Source organism: Hakea prostrata, chromosome 7, assembly GCF_041222555.1.
Source record: "Hakea prostrata isolate BN-2017 chromosome 7, UWA_Hpros_2, whole genome shotgun sequence".
In the NCBI taxonomy this organism is placed as follows: Eukaryota; Viridiplantae; Streptophyta; class Magnoliopsida; order Proteales; family Proteaceae; genus Hakea; species Hakea prostrata.
The window spans coordinates 6573344-6595263 of record NC_142606.1 but is presented as its reverse complement, the minus strand read 5'-3'; the positions used below and the strand labels follow the sequence as shown (position 1 = coordinate 6595263).

Genomic DNA, 21920 nt, shown 5'->3' with positions numbered 1-21920 from the left:
AGATATATGTATGTTGAAGGAGTCCATCTAATCAACTGAATGCTCTATTAGGGCATCAAGTTCTCCTCCTCTTCTTTTTCTTGTCTTTTTCTTCCTAGTTACATGTTACAATACTAAACTACACAAACAACAGGCTAGACTAGAGAAGTAAACAACCCGGTATGGCAGGCACCAGTACTACCAACCTAAGGTACAAACAAAATCGGTATGTCATCTTACAATCCAAAGGTTCATGTAGATAAGAAATGCTTCATTATGATTTTCCTCAATTTTAGGCCAAAATAAGGCAATTTGACAACCAAAATGGCCAAGCAAAACATGCAACCATGTTTGTCATTTTTTCATCAAAACATGAAATAATGCAAAAGTCAACCTCAAAATTTATAGAAACTCCAAAACTTACCAAAGAGCAAGAGTAGAAGAGGCCCAGCGTAGGTGTAGACTATTAGAATCTGGCACCAACGAGGAAATGTGGGAAACAAGCCTAGTACTGGAATCAACACAGCCCCGGAAAATGAAAGAATTGTATACCACAGAGGTTGTCATTTCATAAATGTCCATGCAAAGAAAACATCATTATCGGAAAAAACTTGATCTTGGGCAAAGAACAATTGAGAAGAATAAGTTACAAGTCAAAAGATGATCCATTCAGACATCCAACCAACGTCACCTTCCCCTCTTCCCCCCCCCCCCAAAAAAAAAAAAAAAAAAGGGAGAAAAAATAAGGTATTTTAGCTGCTGCTACAAAAGCTACAAATTTATCAGATGTTCTAACACAGAAGGAGCCACATCATCAACTATGCTAGTAATACTTAATCTGAAACATCGGCAGTACAAATAGAGAGAATATGAAGCTCTTGAACTGAAGTAAGTTGACAATAACTCACTTGAACAATTCTTGACAACATCTTAGTTCATTAGTTTGTACACATGTAGAGGCAACTCAGGCAAGAGTTAACCATATGCACACTGCATCAATGGGAAGAGCATGATTTATTTCGATTATGCGATAGATACACCGTCTCTTTAAAAACATAAACATCAGAAAATGCAGACCTGAAAACATAGACAATGGGCTCAAGCAGCCAAAACACATATGCCATGTGATGAATATGTTTAGTGGATCTTGCTTCTTTTAGCATCTCTGTGATGGCATCCAAGACATCTTTTAAAACGTCTTTTCTGAAGCACTAACAGATATGAACACTAGACATCTTGGTAATCCTTTTTGTGAATACTATCTGCAGTGTGCTTTTTTGACTTGCAACTGGAACATGTACTTATTCATTTAATATTATTGATTCATTCTTATTTAACTTTGAGACAGTCTGGCCTTGCAACCATCTATTGTTATAGTGTTTTTTTTTTTTTTGTGTGTTGGGTTTGATGTGCTTCTTTTTGACAGTATGGGTAGAGTATGGCTTATGATTGCTGGTCCTGTGACTTGCTGTGTGCTGCTTCTTCTCCAGATCTCTACCAAATTAACTTGGAACAGGTTCTAATTAATTTTCCCCCCATCTCCTCTATTGGTTTCTTTACCTGACTCAGTGTATGAATGAGCATTCATTAGTTATTATCTTCTACTTGCGTTGTTTACATTATGTATAAAACATTCAGATATTCCTATGGGATGGCATTTTCACCTTCTTTATACCTAGTACCTTTATTGTCTTCCAAATGTTCAGATATTTGCATTGACATTTTCCAGCTTTTATTACATGCGCTTTGGGTAATATTTATGACAATATCTTTTTCATGCTTAGGCTTGTTTCTTGTCATCGCTCAACACTCAATTGCCAGCATTAAATGTTGTTTTCGGGAGGTGGTTGGATAATCTTGAAACTTTTGTAAATGAAATATCAAAATGACCAAGAGCTTCTGATTGTTGATGTAATAAGCCTTTGCATACTAATGTAGGGTTGTACTTTTCAAAAATTCTAATATGGTTTTTCACCTCCTGTTCAGCAAGCTTCACGGCCTAGTTGCTTCTGGTGGTGAGGATGGAGCAGTTGAATGTTTTGATCCAAGGACAAAATCTTCAGTTGGCAGAATAAATGCTGTTACGCCTGCTAGTGATGTTGATCAGGTAAGGTACATGTATGTCAGTGGAGATATTTCTGTTGTACAAGGCATTCTAATGGTCCATGAAAACTCTCGCCTTCCATGTTCTTCATGGAATTGAGGAAGTGTTTTTCTTCATCCCATCCCAGTAATGTTCCTACTTCCTTTTGTTGACTTCCCTCCCTTAAAGAGATATATATGAATTTGCTGAACCATTGCAAGATAAGCAAAAAACTGTTAATAATTGTGAGAACTTCCTGTTACTTTGGTCACTTGGTCATTTTAACTACTTTCATCTTGATCATCCTGTTGAAGCTCAAATTATATCATTAATTTGTTTCTTTGGTCCTGAAAAGCTGAAATTATTTTTTTTGGGGTCTGATTTAGGAGGTTACTGCATTAGAGTTTGATGACTACGGGGTTACCTCATGGCTGTTGGAAGTAGTGCTGGAAAGGTATGATGACAGATCTATCTAACAATTGGATCTGTGTACTCTGTCTAAAGCTTCAGAATAATGTTCATAGATTGTTGTTGACAATTATGGTTGGTATGTATTGATTGTTTGTCTTGTCATAATCTATGCCAAGTGTTTAACTAGATTATATCCAAAACATCTTAGCATCATCTAGTTTTGTCATAATAAGCCAGGCACCAAATCCTTGCACCTGAAAGATATGTCTGTATGACAAGAGGGCTTCACACCCATCTCACTGGTCAAAATTCTAGCAAAAGCACAATAGGCTACTCTTTACAAGGTAAATTTGAAGTTCCATAAAATTACTAGAATGCATTTCATACTAGTGGCATTTGTGATTTTTATCACTTACGCTTGCTTTTGAGGCACTTATAGTGCTTGTTGTGCTGAAATTTGACCACTGAGATGGGTTTTATTTATAGGCACTTAAACTCTCCTACTATTTAATGTATTTTTCAGGTTCATATTCAGTAGACTCAATGTTTTTTAGTTGCAATCTGGCTACTAATATACATCTTCAAATTCTGCAGGGGAGTTGCCATTATTGTACACGGCCTGAATGAGCAGAGGTATGTCTAGATGTTCTTTTCTCCTGCGTGATTCAAGTGAAATCGATGTTCATGAGACCATAGGTGTGCATGTTTTCTTGAAGATTCATTCCAAAATGGACTATGGAACAGTTACTTCGATTTTTTATTGGGCTATGTAAGACCCAAGCAGGAATTTGTCACAATCTTATCTACTTGCCACAAGATTGCAATGTTGGAGTATTATAGGTCTCTGTTTCCTGCATGTACCTCAAATTCTGCTTTTAGAACACATTCCTAAACTAGATCACTCCTGTGTATTCTTACTCAGTAATGCATTCTCTCTCTTGGTGAAATGGGTTTGATGAGACTTGAGGAAAGATGATCGGTTGTAGGTCTTAGCTGTTAGATATGGCTAGGCAAAATTAGATGGATCTCCTACCCATCCTTTCTGTATTTCTGAATTTCTGTATTTCTGCAGGAATAAAAACTGAATAACATGGCATTAGATGGATCTCAAAGTTTGCACTTGTTGTTCCTAAATACATTGAAGGTAATTATTAGCTTCCTGTTTGAGTCTTTAGCTCAAAATGGAAGAGCATCTAGGTCTTCCTAGAAGATGATGGTTCGAGCCCATCAAGACTCATTGACTCATGTTCAGGTGATTGGTGACTTCCCATGCATGGCTTGTATTTAGTTGGTTTAAATTATGTCTTACCAGAAGTTAAATCCATTTACTCAATCTCACAGAAACGAACTTTTTTTAGATTGGAAATTTGAAAAGAGAAACAAGGTAATGTTTAACAAATACCAACTTGTGAAGTGATTACTTATTACCTTCCAGTCATGAACTTTTTGGACATCCAACTCTGAAAAACAGCAAAAAAAAAAAAAAAAAAAAAGCCTGCCAAGCATAAGAAAAGGAAATAATGATTGATAGATGTTCAACCACATCTTCATGTTGGATTAATGATTATCAGGAAGTAATCAATAATGTCAACTAAGGAAGTAACGTGAAAATACAGAGGAGATGATCAGCTGAACTGGTCAGCTAGGCAAGAAAGATGTGTTGAACTGAGATTTGCATTTTCTGTTTCAAGTTTTAGCAACTAATATAGCATAAACAGAGTCTTTTCCCCTAGGAACAAAACAAAGTCTTTAGCAAGTTTATATGAGTCTTGATGGATTTGAACCATCATCTCCTAGGAACAAACCCAGGTGCTCTTCCTAGTTTGAGCTAAAGACTCACCTACATTTCAAAACATGTTAGTCAAAGTCTATGACAAAAAAATTATATGAATCACACAAGGGCTGATGTATGATTTACAAACCAAACAGAGTAGAATACCAATCATAATGAAAAACAATTGAATATTAAAACCTACCAACAGTATTACAATTCAAATGTTAAAATTCTTACAACCAAACAAGTAATCATGTCTTATATTAAAAACTATAGAGTAACCCTAACTTAGACCAAACTTTGGAGTGTTGTTTTCAGCTTGCAAGATTGTATTTGGTTCAACAATTGGATCCGCCATTAAAGTAGTAGGTGCAAAGGAGGAGACAGCCTGCGAATCAAATGGATCATCATCATTCACCTATGCATGAATACATGAAGAAATTTTCAAATACAATATCTCAACATATACTTCTTCAGGTGAAAAACAATACCTGGACTACAGAGGTTTGGGAGGAACATATACCACGTATTGACTCATCTAATGACCCTTGAGACTGTAAAGTAGCAGACTGTTAATGAAAAAAATGAAGCAAAGATGTTAAAATTAAGAAAATCAAGATGAGCAGAAAGTACCAGAAGTAGATCCATGTAGCCAAGTTTGTCTGCACTTCTTTGAGTTCCGTCTGAGTGATTCAGATTTACTATATCACATACTGTGGAGGGGGCTCTAGAAGCATTGGATGAACCTGGCCTTTTTTTCTTTCTTTTTGCTTGTGTTTCATTCCAAGGTTTTAGCCGTTTACTTGTTGTAGAGCTCGTTTTCTTCTTCCTCTCTTTCTTTTTAAGCCCTTTGCCAATATTCAGATTAAGATTATCAGTTTCTTCATCTAGATTTGTATTTGGGGTATGTGTGACAAGATTGTCCAATTGTTTATACAAATCACTTGTAATATTGTTGACCAACATATATCCCTCGATTGAATTACATGCTTGTGAGGCAATATTTATTAGTTTTCGACAAAGGATCCTATAACGCTGTGTTGAATCCAACTTAGGATCTTCCTCAACTTGTATTCCTTTACTATTTTCCACCACCATGCTTCTTGCTTCACGTGTCCATCTGTTCAAAACATATGCTTCTGGAATAAACTTAATATCTAATCTCTCAAAAATTTTCGAAGCATGAGAACACAGGATGCCAAAGGTCTCGAATTTCCTACAACCGCAACGAACAATTGATTCGGATGGATTACATTCAACACTAAATTCAACCTTCAAACCAGAAGCACCAATTACATATTTATGCAAGCTATCACTTTCATCCTTCCACTTTATGGAGCAAGAACCAGCCCATGTATACTCATTGTGGAATTCATCAAAGATGTAAGGATTGTATATTTTTGCTGCTTGTATCATGATGGGTGTCTGAGGAAATAAGTTCCTTGGGAGCTTATTTCTTGCCTCAAACTCAGATTTCAATTCGTTAGCTCGTTTATCATTGACCACCCCATCAAAACTATTTAAAAACCGAATAATGTCCAAAGTAGACTTCGTACATTTCTTCAAGTCAGCATTTATACTTTCACTCACTTGGGTACTCTGTATGCCTCCTGTGAATGTATTCTTCATATAACACTCAGCCCACTTCTGTTTGAGTCCATGAATACGATCTAACCATGAGCCATTTTCAACCTGATAGTGACACCTTAATTGTTCCCATGCAGTTTCGAATTGTACTTCATCATCATACTGATATACACATTTCTTAAAATCTGAAAAGAAGCTTGATCCGTCCTTCATTAAATTGCCTAGATGTTTAATTCCATTTTGCATTATATGCCGTGTACACAAACCATGCCATGTCTTAGGAAATACCTCGGATATTGCATTTGCCATTGCAACATCCTGATCCTGATAAAAAATTGTTATAGGTTGTTTTTGCCCATGAGTTGCTAAGAAAGTCTGAAACAACCATTTGAAAGAATCAATCGTCTCATCATACAAAAGTGCTGCCCCAAATATAATGACTCCTCTGTGATGGTTAAATCCAGAAAAAATACCAAAAGGTCTACTCTCGTTGTTTGTACCAAATGTTGTATCAAATGTAACCACATCACCGAATATTGCATAATCTATTATCATTCTTGCGTCAGCCCAAAATAAATTTGTAATATGTTCTTCCATATCCAACTGTACACTATAAGTAAAAGAAGGATTGAGCCTTGTTTGGTTTGCAAAATATTGTAACAAACCCCCTGCTTCACCATAACACAAGTTATGTTGACGTTTACTACGAAGATAATTGTAATGATCTACAGCTGTAAAACCTAAACTTTCCTTCCCACCTGCTTGTTTACTCATATACTGTAACATGGCTTTATTTTCTATGCCAGAATTAGTGCCCAAATCAAGCTCATATGCATGTACTTCTGAAACTTTCCGTTGTGGCCGCATCATGTGAGTGGTAGATGGTATATGAAGCTCATGATTGTGATCTTCAACAAAACTATAGAATTCGTATATCCCATTTTTCATAATTTGTATTGTCATATGAGCAGGATAGTTAGTTCTCATCTCCGCTCGACTTTTAGTTATACCAATAGCATGCTTGTCCTTTTGCCGATTGCCTTGTTTATTGCATACGAAACTCCTTGAAGTTATAATTGAATTATCTTTTTTACTTCTATTTACAAACCCTCTTCTGACACTAAAACCCAAAATTCCTCCATAATCATTATAAAAATTAAATGCCACGTTTTCATAATCAAACTGCATTCCAATCTTAGGCTTACTTTCATCATATAGACCTATGTCTTTATCCATTAGATTATCCATAACTCACCTGAACAATAACCATGAGAAGAAAATTATCGAAATAAAAAATTTGAACTAAAAAGTATACCCCAAAAAATATAACCTAGAGAAAAAGACAAATTATCCTTGGAATCACATTTAATATAATACAAGAAGTATTACTACTACCAACAACATTTAATTTAAGTCCTTGGGGCAAGGAAAATTTTACAATCTCTAACATAACAAGTCCAGTAATAAAGGTCCAAACTTGTTTTCAAATTACTCGGGTAAGCTGCTGCTCTGAAAAACCTGCAACTATTGTTTCTTTACTTCTAGAAGGTCATATGAAAGGTGTTTTTGACAAGAATTTTTCCCATCCATATCTAACAGTTAAGACCTACAACCATTCTTCTCTACTTCTAGTAGGTCATATACAAGGTATTTTTGAAGGGAATGCTGCCCAGCCATCTCAAACAGTTAAAAACTGCTTAAACTTTTTGATCGAGTTTTTTCTAACCCAAAGGGAGACTCCACCCAAATTTCATATTTATCCACCCAGTGGGTTGCTTGAAATTATCATTTAACCCTTCAGTCCTGCTTCTACAAGAATCCTCCTTTATTGGATATTAAACAACCTGATTTAGTTGCAACTTCCAACATATAATCTACACTACAGTAACTTGATCACCAAATCTAACCATTAAATCCTGGCTTTGCCCTAACTCTACCTTTCAATTAGACCTCACACTGAACTCTTGCTTTCCCAACCTTACCAATTCATACTAGATCCTGAATTTTGACTCCTATTTGCTTTTCTACCAAGCTTTCCCTATCTTATATATCCACAGCTGGGAGCCTTCCAAACAGATAAAGATAAAAGCATAAAAACAGAAAAGTAAAAATCACATACATATGACACACACTTATCTAACATTGATTTAAAATCACTAGTCATGTCCCTCCCAATCCATACCTCCCTTAACTCTGCAACTACTATTCTTTTGGAGAGTCACTGCCAGATGGGTTGTATTGCTTTCACCTTCTCCACAGAAGAAGATCCTGATCCTTATCTCTGATCAGAACGGTACAAATCCACCACAATCACTATGGCTTCAAGCAGCTGCGCTTCTCTCTGTTCTTCTCCTCCATTACCAAGACGAACACCAGACATTAGGCAAAACCCATGCCTCAACTTCCCTCCAAAGCTATGCTTCTCTTGGATTCCAAATTATTAATTCTCAGACTCTTCAATAAATATCTTCAATACCGGGTCGATTAAACCTTCCAATTTAATCTCTAAAGCATCCGTCACTGAATCAGAGTCATCAAAATCAGAGAGTGAAGGTAAAGGAGGAGAAGGAGAAGAGGAGGAACAGAAATATGAAGAGTATGAGGTAGAATTAGATCAGCCATAAGGGTTGAGGTTTCTCAAGGGCAGTGATGGAGGTACCTACATTGATGCCATTGCTCCGGGAGGCTCAGCCAACAAAACTGGAAAGTTCACTGTTGGGGATAAAGTACTTGCAACCAGGTTTCTTTTTCTTACTCTAGTTTTCTTGTTTTCATCTCTTGCTGCTATTGTTTTTTTTTTTTTTTTTGGGGGGGGGTTTTTTCCTGTTGTAACTAATATATCCATTGCCGGTTTGTACCGGTCAAACCAATCTCAATCGGGTTCAATTGAGATATAAAGCTAAGATGATCGAAGACGTCCAAAGAGGAGCAATGATCTGATGGCCATGATTTAAAGAGTATTATAAGCGGGAAAGCCAAGATATAAAAGCGAGGGAAGATCCGTGAGAAGGTAAGTCTCTGGAATCAACCAAAACTCTAAGCTCACTCTGATTGAACTCCATTACTAGCATTCCAAAAGCTCCAGAGAGAGCTCTGTGAACACCATTGACTCCATACTGACTAGATCGTCGGAGACGAGACGCCGATCAAGACGATCGGCTCCGTTTCTTACTGTGATTCTGTTTTCTTTCAGGAGTGAGAGGTTGATTGATCAAGGAGCAAACCAGATCGAATCAGATCTGAGGAGTTCGGTGCGAGAAACTTCGGTTCAAGGCGATCGACAAAAGTAGCACTAACATTTGGCGCCGTCTGTGGGAATTCAAGTCAGAACAGAAGCTATGGCTCAATCACCTGAGCGAGAGGGGGAATTACCGATAGAAATGGCGGAAACAAGCCAGAGGGAGCCAAGGAGAGTAAATCCAAAAAGAAGAGCGAGAGAAGTGGTTCCGATGCCGCAAATTCCAATTGATGCAAACTCGACAAAGGCAGAGAATGCCGGAAGATCATTCTCCATCTCGTCCAACCGATCAGCTTTGAAAGGCAAGAGAAACAATTAGCAGATACATTGGCGACATCTCGTCCGTAGTTAGATCCAAATCTAATTGCCGAGCGGTTTGAGAGCATGCAAAGATCAAATACTGGAGACACAAAATCTAATGAGAACCTTCATCAAGCAGATCGGAGTACATCCCGAGGAGAGAGTTCCGGTTTTGTCAGTTGGAAGATCTCGAACTCTTTCCCGAGCAAAAGCGACTTCTGTCCCAAACTCTCAGGTTCAAAAATCAGGAGGAAGTCGAAGGAGATCATTTCTGAAGGAAGGATCAGGAGAAAGTGCAGATCCAAACTATATTCCACTAGAGACTGAAGATCGAGAATCGTCCAGAGATGATCAATTGAGTCATATCTGGAGCAAAAAAAGCAGGAGCGTTGGGAATTGGAGAGATAAGAGAGAAACAGAAGATCAGAGATTGCAGATCTGAAGTTTATGGATCGGAAATCAGCAAAAGATTTCGCGTCCTCGATGATCAGATCCAACGATTGGTGAATAAAGATGGCGGAGAAAATACTGAGGAAATAATGAACCAGAATCCATTTGCTAAAGATATTATGTCAGCACCATTGCCGCGCAAATTTTAAACTTCCGACATTCACGATGTACGATGGAAGTACAGATCCAATGGAGCACCTGCTCGCTTCAACTCTCGTTATGATGCTAGCAGTAACTCGATATTTTAAAGTGTCGCCATTTCCATCTTCCCCGAAAGGATCTGCAACAACCTGGTTCTTCACTTATTGCCGACTCCATTAAGGATTTTAAGGATTTGACGAAAGTATTCTTGTCAAGATTCCAAAGTAGCATGAAAAGCAAGAAAAATCATTGATAACTTGGCCGCAATCCGCCAAAAATCGGGAGAATCAGTTCGAAATTATATGAAGAGATTCAATCAGAGTCAATTCAAATTAAAAATTTGAATGAGGCGGTGGCATATGACGCTATGTTCGTGAGGCCTAACAGATGAACATCTTCTCGAATTCCCGATTATGAATAAACCAAAGAAACATAGCAGAATTGACGACTCACCAGAATCGCGATGCAAATATGAAAGACATTCTCCAAGCAAGAAAAGAAACTGATAGCAAGGAGTTAAAAGAAAAGATGATGGAGTTGTGAAATCTGATCGAGAGATCGAGAGAACGAAGGAACAAGCAGAGCTTTTCAAGAAATATTCCCGATCGTCAATACAGAAGGGATATTCCCAAACCATTCCAAGAAAACTACACTCCTCTCAACGTAAGAAGATCGGAAATTCCGATGCAAATTCAGCACCAGGGATTTATGAAATGGCCATTACCTATGATAGCAAAGGCGGATGAAAGGAATCCGAATAAATTCTCAGAGATATCACAAAGATCATGGTCATGATACCGATGACTCCAGAATTCTAAAATATGAAATTGAACGACTGATCAACCAAGGAAGATTAGATCAAGATGTTCAAAAAAGAAATGGGGGAAACAGAAGAAATGTTGCTGATCAGCCGAGAAGGTGGAACAATCGAACACCAAAGAAGAGAAGAACAAGCCAAGGGAGATTTTCAAGATAACTCTCCAGGAGGAAAATACTAAACAACAGAAAATCGGCAGATTCAACGTATGCAGCCCCCGTCATGACCATCCTGGGAAGTTTGGACTTAAATTCAATTTCAAAATCTAAGGCTCATGCCGTATGTGAATTCTCGTTGAATCTCATGTTATTCCTAGAAGAATCAAAATGATGAAGGAAATAGTCTTCACGGAGGAAGAAATGGAAGGAATTCAAGAACCACACGATGACGCAGCTTGTGATAGTCATTGAGGTGGCGAACAGAGATATTCATAGAGTTCTCGTAGACACAGGATCATCTCGTAGACATCATGTCTTACGAAGCTTTTCAACGATTGAAGTTGGATACGGTCAAGATAAAACCTTGCAAGACAAGACTATTTGGATTTTCTCGAGAGTCTACTTCGGTAGAGGGAACTGTGGAACTAACGATAACACTTGGAACACATCCACAAACGGTAACTACAGCTTACCAAATTTTTGTTAATAAAAAGTCTATCAAAGATACAATATAATTCTGGGAGACCAACGCTGAATACTATTGGTGCAATAATTTCGACAAGACATTTGAAAGTCAAATTTCCAACGTAAAGTGGCATTGGAGAATGCAAATCAGATCGAAAACTTCAAGGCAAAGCTACACAACTTTTTTGAAGGATTCGAAAGCACAAGGTAAGGCACTTGCCTTTACCAATGAAGTTACGATAATAGAGATGAGGAAAAAATTCAAAGAGGTGAACCAAAGAGAAAAGCTAGAAAAAATTTGTTTTGATTTGGAGAATCCGTAAAAGGGACCATGATAGGAGCTGATCGTAATGTCAGATAAGGAACAATTGAAAGAATTTCTCCAAAGAAAACGCAGATGTCTTTGCCTGGTCAAGACAAGACATGCCAGGTTTAAGTAGTGGAGGTAGCAGAGCATTGTTTATGGATAGATAAATCTATCAAACCAAAGAAAGGTAGACGAAGGAATTTCTCATCGTAAAAGCATGATGCAATTAAGGTTGAAGTGGACAAACTTAAGAAATCTGAGTTCATTGAGCAAATCGAAGTGCCCAAGGTGGTTAGCAAATGTGGTAATGGTGAAAAAACATAATGGAAAATGGCGAATGTGTGTAGATTACACTGATTTGAACAAGGCATGTCCCAAGGATTGCTATCCTTTGCCACTTAATCGATCAACTAATCGATGCCACATCAAAGTCAAGCAGATGTTGAGTTTTATGGATGCTTATTCAGAGTTATAATCAAATTCTTATGAAAAAGGAGGATCAACCTCACACGGCATTCATGACCAATCGGGAAAGCTATTGTTATAAAGTTATGCCTTTTGGGTTAAAAAATGCTGGTGCAACATACCAAAGGGCAATGAACAAGTCGTCACTGATCAAATTGGAAGAAATATGGAGGTTTATGTAGATGATCTTCTTGTAAAAAGTCAATTTAAATCTGATCATCTCGCTGATCCGAGAGAATGCTTTGATGTATTGAGGAGAAATGGAATGAGACTCAATCCCGAGAAGTGTGCATTTGGAGTTTCATCTCGTAAATTCCTAGGTTTCATGGTCACACAGAGGGGCATTGAAGCAAATCCAAAAAAATCAGTGGCTATCTTAAATATGACGGCTCCCAAAAGAAGATGAAGGAAATTCAAAGCTTAACAGAAGAGTTGCAAGATTAAGTAGATTTATATCCAGATCAGAGATAAGTGTGCACCATTCTTCAAGGCTTTGAAGAATCTAAATGCACTCAACGAATTCAAATGGTCGAGGACTCAAAAATCATTTGAAGAGTCAAGAGGAGGTTGACCACCTCCACCAGCTTTATCTCGACCAAAGCCCGGAGAAAGCTTGCAGATATATCTATCTTCTTCAAAGGCGGCGGTAAGCGCGGTGTTAATCCGGGAGGAAGGTACTGTCCAAAATCCTATCTACTTTGTAAGCCATACATTGTTAGATGCAGAATCTAGATATCCGAATTTGAGAAACAAAGCTTTCGCCTTAATAATAGCAAACAGAAGCTCCGGCCCTATTTTCAAGCTCATCCAATTATCGTTCTTACTAACCGCCTTTAAAGAAAATACCGCATAAACCCGATCTCGCAGGAAGAATGGTATCATGGGCGTAGAGTTAACGTAACATGATATAGATTATAGACCTAGAACTGCAATAAAGGCACAAGTTTTGGCTGATTTTATTGCTGAAAGTATTTCATCACCAGAGGAGGAAAAAGATTCTAGTAAGGTATCTTCTATATGGACCTTGCATGTAGATGGGTCAAGTCATTCGCAGGATCAGGAGCGGAGTGATTTTACAAAGTCCGTTCGGATTTGTAATTCAAAATGCACTTCGGTTTAATTTTCATGCTTCAAACAATGAAGCGCATAATATGAAGCTCTTATTGCAGGATTACGACTAGCTAGATCTCTCTCGTGTTCAAAGCATCGAAGTAAAAAGTGATTCAGAATCGGTGGTCACCAAGTCACGGGAGCGTATGGTGCGAAAGATGATCGAATGGTCAGCTATCTTAAAAAGTATCACAATGTAAGGAGTGGTTCGCACAGCTTCTACCACAAGGATATCTCGAAATCAAAACAATGAAGCAGATTCTCTGGCAAAATTGGCATCCGCAAAGTCTGTTTCTATTCCACAAACTGTATATTATGAGGAGCTAGATATTCCGGCATATTCAGAGCCAGAGATAATGGAAATTGATGCAGAGATATCTTGGATGGATCCTATTATGCAATATCTAAAAGATGGTATTCTTCCCGAAGATAGAGAAAAGGCCGAATCGTAAAAAGAAGAGCTGCCAAGTTTATTCTAAAAAATGAGTTATTATATAAAAGAACAGCTTTCGGGCCACCGTTGAAATGTTTGGGACCCTCTCGATGCTCTTTATGCTCTATCCGAAGTTCATGAAGGAATTTGTGGAAACCACTTAGGTGGGAAAGCTTTGGCATATAAAATTTTAAGACAAGGATTTTATTGGCCACGTAATGCAATCTGAGGCAATTGAGTATGTAAAAAGGTGTCATCAATGCCGATTCATGCACCAATTCGGAGCCAGCCAACAGAGCAGCTAACATCAATTCTTAATCCTCTCCCATTTGCTATGTGGGGTATGGATTTGTTGGGACCTTTTCCCCGTTGCAGCTGGAGGGAAAAAGTTTGTGGTGGCTGCAATCGATTATTTTACGAAATGGGTAGAAGCAGTAAGCCTTGGCAACAACTACCACGAGTCAAATTGAAAAGTTCTTCGTAAATCATGTCATATTCAGATATGGCCTACCAAAGATTCTACCGACCGATCACGGACCACAATTTGACAATGAGAGATTCAAGGAATTCTCAGGCAGATTATCATATTGAGTGCAAACACTCATCTCGTAGCGTATCCTCAATGCAATGGCCAAATTGAGGTAACAAACATAACACTTTTGCAGGGGATAAAAAAGAGACCGGATGAAGCGCATAGTCTGTGGATTGATGAACTACCTCATGTATTATGGGCATATAGGACTACGGTCGTAACCCCAACAGTGAAACACCTTTCAGATCGGCGTATGGATCGTAAGCATTGGCTCCAAAGTGGAAGTTATGGTGGGATCAAATAGATATGAAGGATTTGATCCAATAACTAATGAAGAGGGACTACGGGCAAACCTCGAATTTTTAGATGAAGTCGAGAAAAGGCCTTATACCGTAATATGGAATATCAAAGGAGAACAAAGCAGCGTATTATAATGCTCGAATCAAACATAAATCTTTCGTAGTAGGAGATTTGGTTTTGAGGAAAAAATCAGCGCGATCCAAGGAATTGTGGAAAGCTTTCCGCAAACCGGGAGGGACCATATGTGGTAACAAAAACCGTGAGCAAAAACACATACCGGCTGAAGGACTCTCATGGAAGTTGTTTGAAACGACCGTGGAATGTAGTTCACCTTAAGAAATATTATCAAGAGAAAGAATTTTCTTGTATTCTTGGAGAATGCATTTTATAAAGCGGGGTCATCCAAAGTTTCTTTCTCGTTATTAAACCAAGGAACATCAATGCGAACCAGCTTTCTTCCCGATCAAGCCATATCAACGCTGATCCAGGGTCATTCCTTCCGAGGATGATCCCGACTTTCCGGTCAGGCCCAAGTGGCCAGCCTTCCGAGGCCTGGTCATGCTTTCCGAAGCCGATCACGGATCATTCCGCACCGAGGATGATCCCGACTCTTCGTGAGTTAGGCTCAAGTAGCCAGCCTTCCGAGGCGTGATTATGCTAGCTGATCCGGATCATTCCGCACCGAGGATGATCCCGACTCTTCGTGGAGTTAGGCTCAAGTAGCCAGCCTTCCGAGGCCTGGTCATGCTTTCCGAGCCGATCACGGATCATTCCGCACCGAGGATGATCCCGACTCTTCGTGAGTTAGGCTCAAGTAGCCAGCCTTCCGAGGCCTAGTCATGCTTTCCGAGCCGATCACGGATCATTCCGCACCGAGGATGATCCCGACTCTTCGTGAGTTAGGCTCTGTAGCCAGGTGTCACGCTTAGCTAATCACGGATCATTCCTTTCGCGAGGGTGATCCCGGATTGTTCCTTCCGAGGAATGATCCCGACTCAGCGGGCACCCCGGGCGAGGGTGATCCCGGATCGTTCCTTCCGAGGAATGATCCCGACTTTCCGAAGTCGACCCAAGTGGTCAGCCTTCCGAGGCCGGGTTATGCTTTCCGAAGCCGATCATGGATCATTCCGCACCGAGGGTGATCCCGACTTTCCAGAGTCGACTCCAAGAGGCCATCTTTCTAAGGCATCATTTGGATCGAGTACGACGGAATTAATCAAGAAATAACTCAAGGATCAAAGTTACATCGAAGTCTCGTAATTAAAGCTCAAAGGTCGATCGTATTAAATCAACATCTCAAGCTATCTCGATCGTGATTAAAAAATCATTTCAAATACTTTTTCATCGTGAGGTATTTTCAGCAAAGATATATATAAATATAAAAATAATCACAATAGAAGGAGGGAAGAAAATTTCATTCACATAAAAGATGGACAAGTAAAAAAAAAGAAGAAAAACCTCATATGCAAAAGAGGTAGGCAAGAAAGAAAAAGGTAAGTCCATAAAGCAAAAAGAGTGTTTTCTTCATATGTGTGATTTTGTAGATGGATCAACATCTCGTAGCATTATCGACGGATCAACATCAACAAGATCATTAGCAGCAATATCTTCATCTCCTTGAGCAGTAAATTATCATCATCATTATCATCCCAACCACCGCGTAATGATCCGGGCCGTAGCCGGAGGAGTCACTCATATCATCATCGTAATCATCTTCTCGATGAACAATCGAATCGGGATGCTTCAAATTCCTAAGATCAAAAAAGGTTCTAGAAGGGAGAAACTCGGAGGTAACAACTTGAAATCTAAACCAGGGTGAGTCTTAAGGATCTCTCGAAAAAATTTGGTCGAGCAAATCCTTTACCATATTTTTGCAAAACCCTAGGAAAGTCGGATTATCTCCAACTTCCTTTATAGAGGAGGTAACCGAGTTTAAAACTATCCCGCTCTCATTTTGTATTCTTCTCTTTTCAATTTCAAACTGTTTCCTCTCTCGCTCTAAGTCTTCATGCAAAGAAAGTTTTGAATTTTAAAGTTTCATCCAGGAGTGCATGAAGGTTTTCTTTCTCCTTAGAAACCAAATTAAAGGAAGCATTGAGATTATCCTTTTCCACCGTCATCTCATTTAGCCTTGACTCCAAACCATTATTCTTATCTTCCAAAGTAGACTTCTCCAGCAGAATTGAACTCAAGGCTTTCACATGATATTCTTGTGCCAACTCTAAAGCAAAGATTCAACTTCTCAATCTCATCAAACTTCTCCCGGAGTTCATTCTTTTCCTTCTCAATGCTTTGTGACCAGCACCAAGGCTCGGTCGCCTTTCCTTTAAAATCTTCTTCTTTCACCTCGTGGCAATTTTGGCCCCACAAGGGCATCATCCTTTAACATTTTAAGTTGAAAAAGCTCATTCCTATGATTCAAAACGGCTTCTCTCAACATAGAAACTTCTTCCCGCAATTCAAAGACAATGGTCGGAGCAAATTTCATAATCATTATGCAAACTATCAAGATCATTCATCAAATCTATTTCTCTCGAACTCACCGTTAATTTTCTTTTCTCAAGATCCCAATTTTCTTCGAAGATCCCGTACCTCATTAACCAATTCGAAGTTCTTCTTGATCGGCTCAACATTTTCCCGAGACAAAGTTTTCTCTCTCCTCCAACACTTCAGAAAATGCATTGAAGGCAGCTCCAAAACATCTCGTTTATCAATCAATATATATGTATACATTAAAGACAATATAAATAATCAGATCAAAAGTGAATTAGTTTTAAATAAATAAAAAGAAGGAGAGGTCTAATTCTTACCCCCACCCATGAGAATAAAGATCGAATCGACATCCGTGCAAGATTCTTCTTGTCGCGAGGAATTCCCGCTTTTGTACCCCATTCTCCTCGGCAGCCTCCCAATTACGGCCGGGTCGTGTGATTTTCTTTTAAAAACCACTCAGTGGTGGAAAGGATTCCCGTAATCAGCATTGCTCATGGTATCATCAACCCGATCGGGGCTGGTTGGAGATCAGCCTACCTCAAGAATATTCTCGGGATTAACATTCACCGCAAAGATCATTTGAACCACCGCATGATGATATTTTCTTGATCTTCATGAGGGACAATTACCACGAGGGCTTCAGGAGGGACAGGATTATTCTCCTGGGAGAACTACTTCATGAATTCCATGGGAAACATTTTGGTTATTATCCTCCAAGGGAGGAACATCTTCATTACTTTTCTCAGAGGAGGAACATCTTCATCATTTTTCTCAGGAGGGGGAACATTAGTATCTGGGGGAGCAAGAACATTGGTATCTGGAGGAGCAAGAACATCAGTATCTGGGACAGCAACATCCAACACAGGGATGGACAAAGGTAAAACGGAAGCGGAAATTTCATTTACACGGTCTTCGGCAACAACATCCAAGGGAGAGACAGGAACATCAATATTTTCATCACATAGTTGATCGGCTATTTCTTCAATAATACCACCTGCAAGATATGTTAGTATGTCTTCAGCAATTTTCTTCGATGGTCGAAGAATAGTCAAATAAATCCTTACCTTGACCTTCGTCCTCAACCATTTTTTCTGGGAAGACAAGTATCATGAGGAATTTCTTCACATGGATTATCTTCAACAACAGAACTTTTATGGGGGCGGTATGAATTTCTTTTCTTCTTTTCTTCTTCTTCTTTGAGCCGATGGGCCCCGGTCGAGATCGGACCTCGAGACCTAAGTCTACATCTCAAGTGTATTGGAGGTTCTGGAGGTCCTCATCTTGGGACCAGGGATTTCACTTGCAACTGCTTTCACAATTTGCACATCAAGATCTTCTCCGATGGCACTTTCTGAGCCGGGGTAGTTTTCTCTTGATCGTGGGAATCTCTCTTAGCAGTTTTTCTTCGAAGGATGACGGGCAAGATGTTTTCTTTTCTTGGAGGGTTTAATAACCCTAGAATCGACTTCTTTTCCTCCGAAACACTTCTCCGTAAGTCAAGAACATTAAGGATGGGACGAGCAATTACTTCGATGGCAAAAATATATGATAATGAGTAAGGATTACAAAAGGATAGAAAGGTATACAACAGTTATTATCTTTACCTGGAAAGAGGCCATGACTAATGAGACCTGCATCCGTCTTCAACTTGGCCGCATCTATGGGAGTTCCAAATGGAATCATTCTCCAAAGTTATTCGGTCATATTCAAGAAGCACAGGACGTACTTTTAGAGGAGATAAGGATTCCAAGGAATGAAGACACCATCGAGACCGGAAGTTTGGATTTGGAATAGCGCAGAAGAAGTATTTTTCCCGCCATTGCTTATTGTCATGGGGAATGGAGGAATCAATGAAAATTTTGGATTCTCTTCCCGCTCACCCAAAATGCAGGTTCTTCCGGCAAAATGAAGATATCCGCGTCATGGGATACTTTCAAGGTGTAATAATTTCTGAAGAGATCAACAGACGGGACACGATTCATCTGGAGAATAAACGCAAAAAAACAGTAAACCAGCCTCCAACTATTTGGAGTAAGCTGAGAAGGACAGACATGATAATAGTCCAACAAAGATTGAACTACGGAATCAGCGGATTCTAAAACCTGAATCAAGGTGATCAAGGTAGATGGTGATAACACCAGGATCAACCGAGTAAGGACGGTCGGAGGAGTCGGAACCCATACTCTAGCATCGAAGGAAAATGGTAACTTTCCAAGTAAGAATCCAGGGGGATTTCTTTATTTTAGTGGGATACCATTCAGACCGGCATGCTTTGGGTCCATTTTTTCTCCGGACATGTTGACAGGAGTATAAGGAAGGATGGCTTCGCCATGAGCATACGGGACCGGTTTCCAATCAAGGATCATGTTGAGAAGAGGAAGAAGCACCGGACACATTTTTCATTTGCTCTCTGCTTGAAGGTATATCAAAGTTGGGAAGAGATACTGGGTACTGAAGGATTGGAAGCAGGATCCATGGCGGAGATAAGCAAGGAAGAAGAAGGAAATTGAAAAGGTAAAATCTGAAAAGGAGTAATAAAGAAGTTAGCAGATAGGTATGTTGGTGTTCGCGAAGAAGAACAGAGTACGGAAAGGAAAAGGCGACAATGATGATGATATATATAAAGAATGAGAGAGGATTTCTTGAAAGGAGGGGGAAATACACGATGGTCCAAAATCAATGGTCATTACCTTTCGTGAACCGACGCGTGGGATTAATCAGCCTAACGCATGAAAAACAACAATGAAAAAATGAAGATGATGTGTGAAAAGACAAGGGAACAATATGATGGCAATACATGGGAAAAAGATGAAGTCATGGATCAAAGTGCGGTAACGCTAAGGAAGTTAAAAAGTTATATTTGAAAATTCAGAAAAGATCTCGACAAGACAAAGTGATTTCAGCCGGTTTTAAGATAATTTGGGGGCTGAATACAAAGAATATAATGTCAACCAATACGAAGGACATGATCTCATGAGAGATATAATTATAAGCAGATTTTCAAGATAATGATGATATGATGCGGTAACTTGTCATCAAGGTTTTGAAGAAACCGAGAATTACCTGGGGAAAAGGCATAATAGCTGGACAAGAGATGCTGTGTGTTTTTTATGAAAAGGATAAAACCTCCCCGACTGCAGTCTCATACAAGCTCGACCCGATCAGCAGTTTGGGGGCTTATGTTGTAACTAATATATCCATTGCCGGTTTGTACTGGTCAAACCAATCTCAATCGGGTTCAATTGAGATATAAAGCTAAGATGATCGAAGACGTCCAAAGAGGAGCAATGATCTGATGGCCATGATTTAAAGAGTATTATAAGCGGGAAAGCCAGTATAAAAGCGAGGGAAGATCCGTGAGAAGGTAAGTCTCTGGAATCAACCAAAACTCTAAACTCACTCTGATTGAACTCCATTACTAGCATTCCAAAAGCTCCAGAGAGAGCTCTGTGAACACCATTGACTCTATACTGACTAGATCGTCGGAGACGAGACGCCGATCAAGACGATCGGCTCCGTTTCTTACTGTGATTCTGTTTTCTTTCAGGAGTGAGAGGTTGATTTATCAAGGAGCAAACCAGATCGAATCAGATCTCCGGAGGAGGGGCAACCGAGAAGGAGATTATCAGAGTTGAGAGGAATTCTGGTGTGATCAGTACTAGAGTGAGGGATATTCAAGTGAGTTCCAATTTTCACTGTGAAAATTTGGGATAGTGTAGTTGGCAAAAGTATCAGCACTTGATTACTCTTAATTCACTATGGAAGGATTTTGTTTTCAGATGCAAAATTATTTGAGAAAAGTTGAACAAAAAGAACGAACAGAAAAGGACCTTCGTGAGGGGTTACAACTCTACAAGTAAGTATTAGGTAAAATGATTTTTTTTTCTTCCCCTTCAAGTTGCTTACTTTCTTATTGGTGAGTTTATGGGTTAGTTCTTTCTATTTTAACATTCTGATATTTTTTGGTAAAGCAATACCTTTGACCATTTAAAGTATAAAGTTACAAATCAATTTTAATTTTGAGTTGAGTATACGGCGTTTGGTTGTTTGTCCTCCAGCTCCTAACTAGAGTTTTCTTTGTTTATAACACAAGGGAGGCAAAACATGAAGAAGCACTGGAGAAATTTGAATCAGTATTGGGATCAAAACCAAAACCAAATGAAGCATCAGTAGCAAGTTACAATGTAGCTTGCTGTTATTCCAAACTTAACCAGGTACAGCACTAGTCTCCTTAGTGCTGTCATACAATGCTCTCAGCCACAGTCGTGGTAATTTTGTATAGATTGTCTTTTCTGCTGCATAAATTTTTCTGGTATACACCTATACTGTAAATTCCAATAGTTGATCAAGGCAGGAACATTCTGGCTTCTACAATTCTAAATTTTGTTTGATCTTCTTTTTTACTGCTTAATGTTTTAGTTCTCTTTGGCAGGTACAAGCTGGACTCTCTGCACTTGAAGATGCTCTGAATAATGGATATGAAAATACAGTTCTTACTGAAATGATTTCTCAACAATTATGCCTAAAGACCACCTGACATTCTATGCTGCTGCAATTCCAGAGAATTCAGACAGATCCTGATTTGGCCAACCTAAGGACATCAGAAGAATTTGAGCCTCTACTGAATAGATTTGATGAGTCTTTCATCAATGAGAATGCCATCAATGCAATCAAATCGATTTTTGGCATATTCAACAAGAAATACGCCATGAGTTCACATCGCGAAGTCCCATGGTGTGATTCAGCAATCATTCAACTCATAGATATTCCAAATCATAAGTGGGATCCGTAAAACTTTTGACTCTTTCTCCTTGAATAATTTCGTTTACGGTGCACTCACTCTCATTGGGATGTTGTGGAGAAGAGTTCCAGAAACA

The 21920-nt window shown here is 39.0% G+C and overlaps 1 protein-coding gene and 1 pseudogene across 2 annotated transcripts; one reads left to right on the top strand and one right to left on the bottom strand.

The window, feature by feature from the left end:
- Window positions 1–4246: 4246 nt before the first annotated feature.
- On the bottom strand, window positions 4247–8569 carry LOC149009305 (protein FAR1-RELATED SEQUENCE 5-like). Its single transcript, XM_089163786.1, has 3 exons — window positions 4881–8569; window positions 4739–4801; window positions 4247–4635 (listed from the first exon to the last, which is right to left on the bottom strand). Exons 1-3 carry the CDS (start codon window positions 7080–7082, stop codon window positions 4531–4533), a joined length of 2370 nt encoding a protein of 789 aa, XP_089019912.1. The 5' UTR covers window positions 7083–8569; the 3' UTR covers window positions 4247–4530.
- A 10804-nt stretch (window positions 8570–19373) lies between these two features.
- LOC149009304 (protein MET1, chloroplastic-like) lies at window positions 19374–21835 on the top strand (annotated as a pseudogene). Its single transcript, XR_016174367.1, has 5 exons — window positions 19374–19463; window positions 20614–20721; window positions 20823–20899; window positions 21137–21257; window positions 21476–21835. The product of XR_016174367.1 is annotated as a protein MET1, chloroplastic-like (transcript).
- The last annotated feature ends 85 nt before the right edge of the window (window positions 21836–21920 follow it).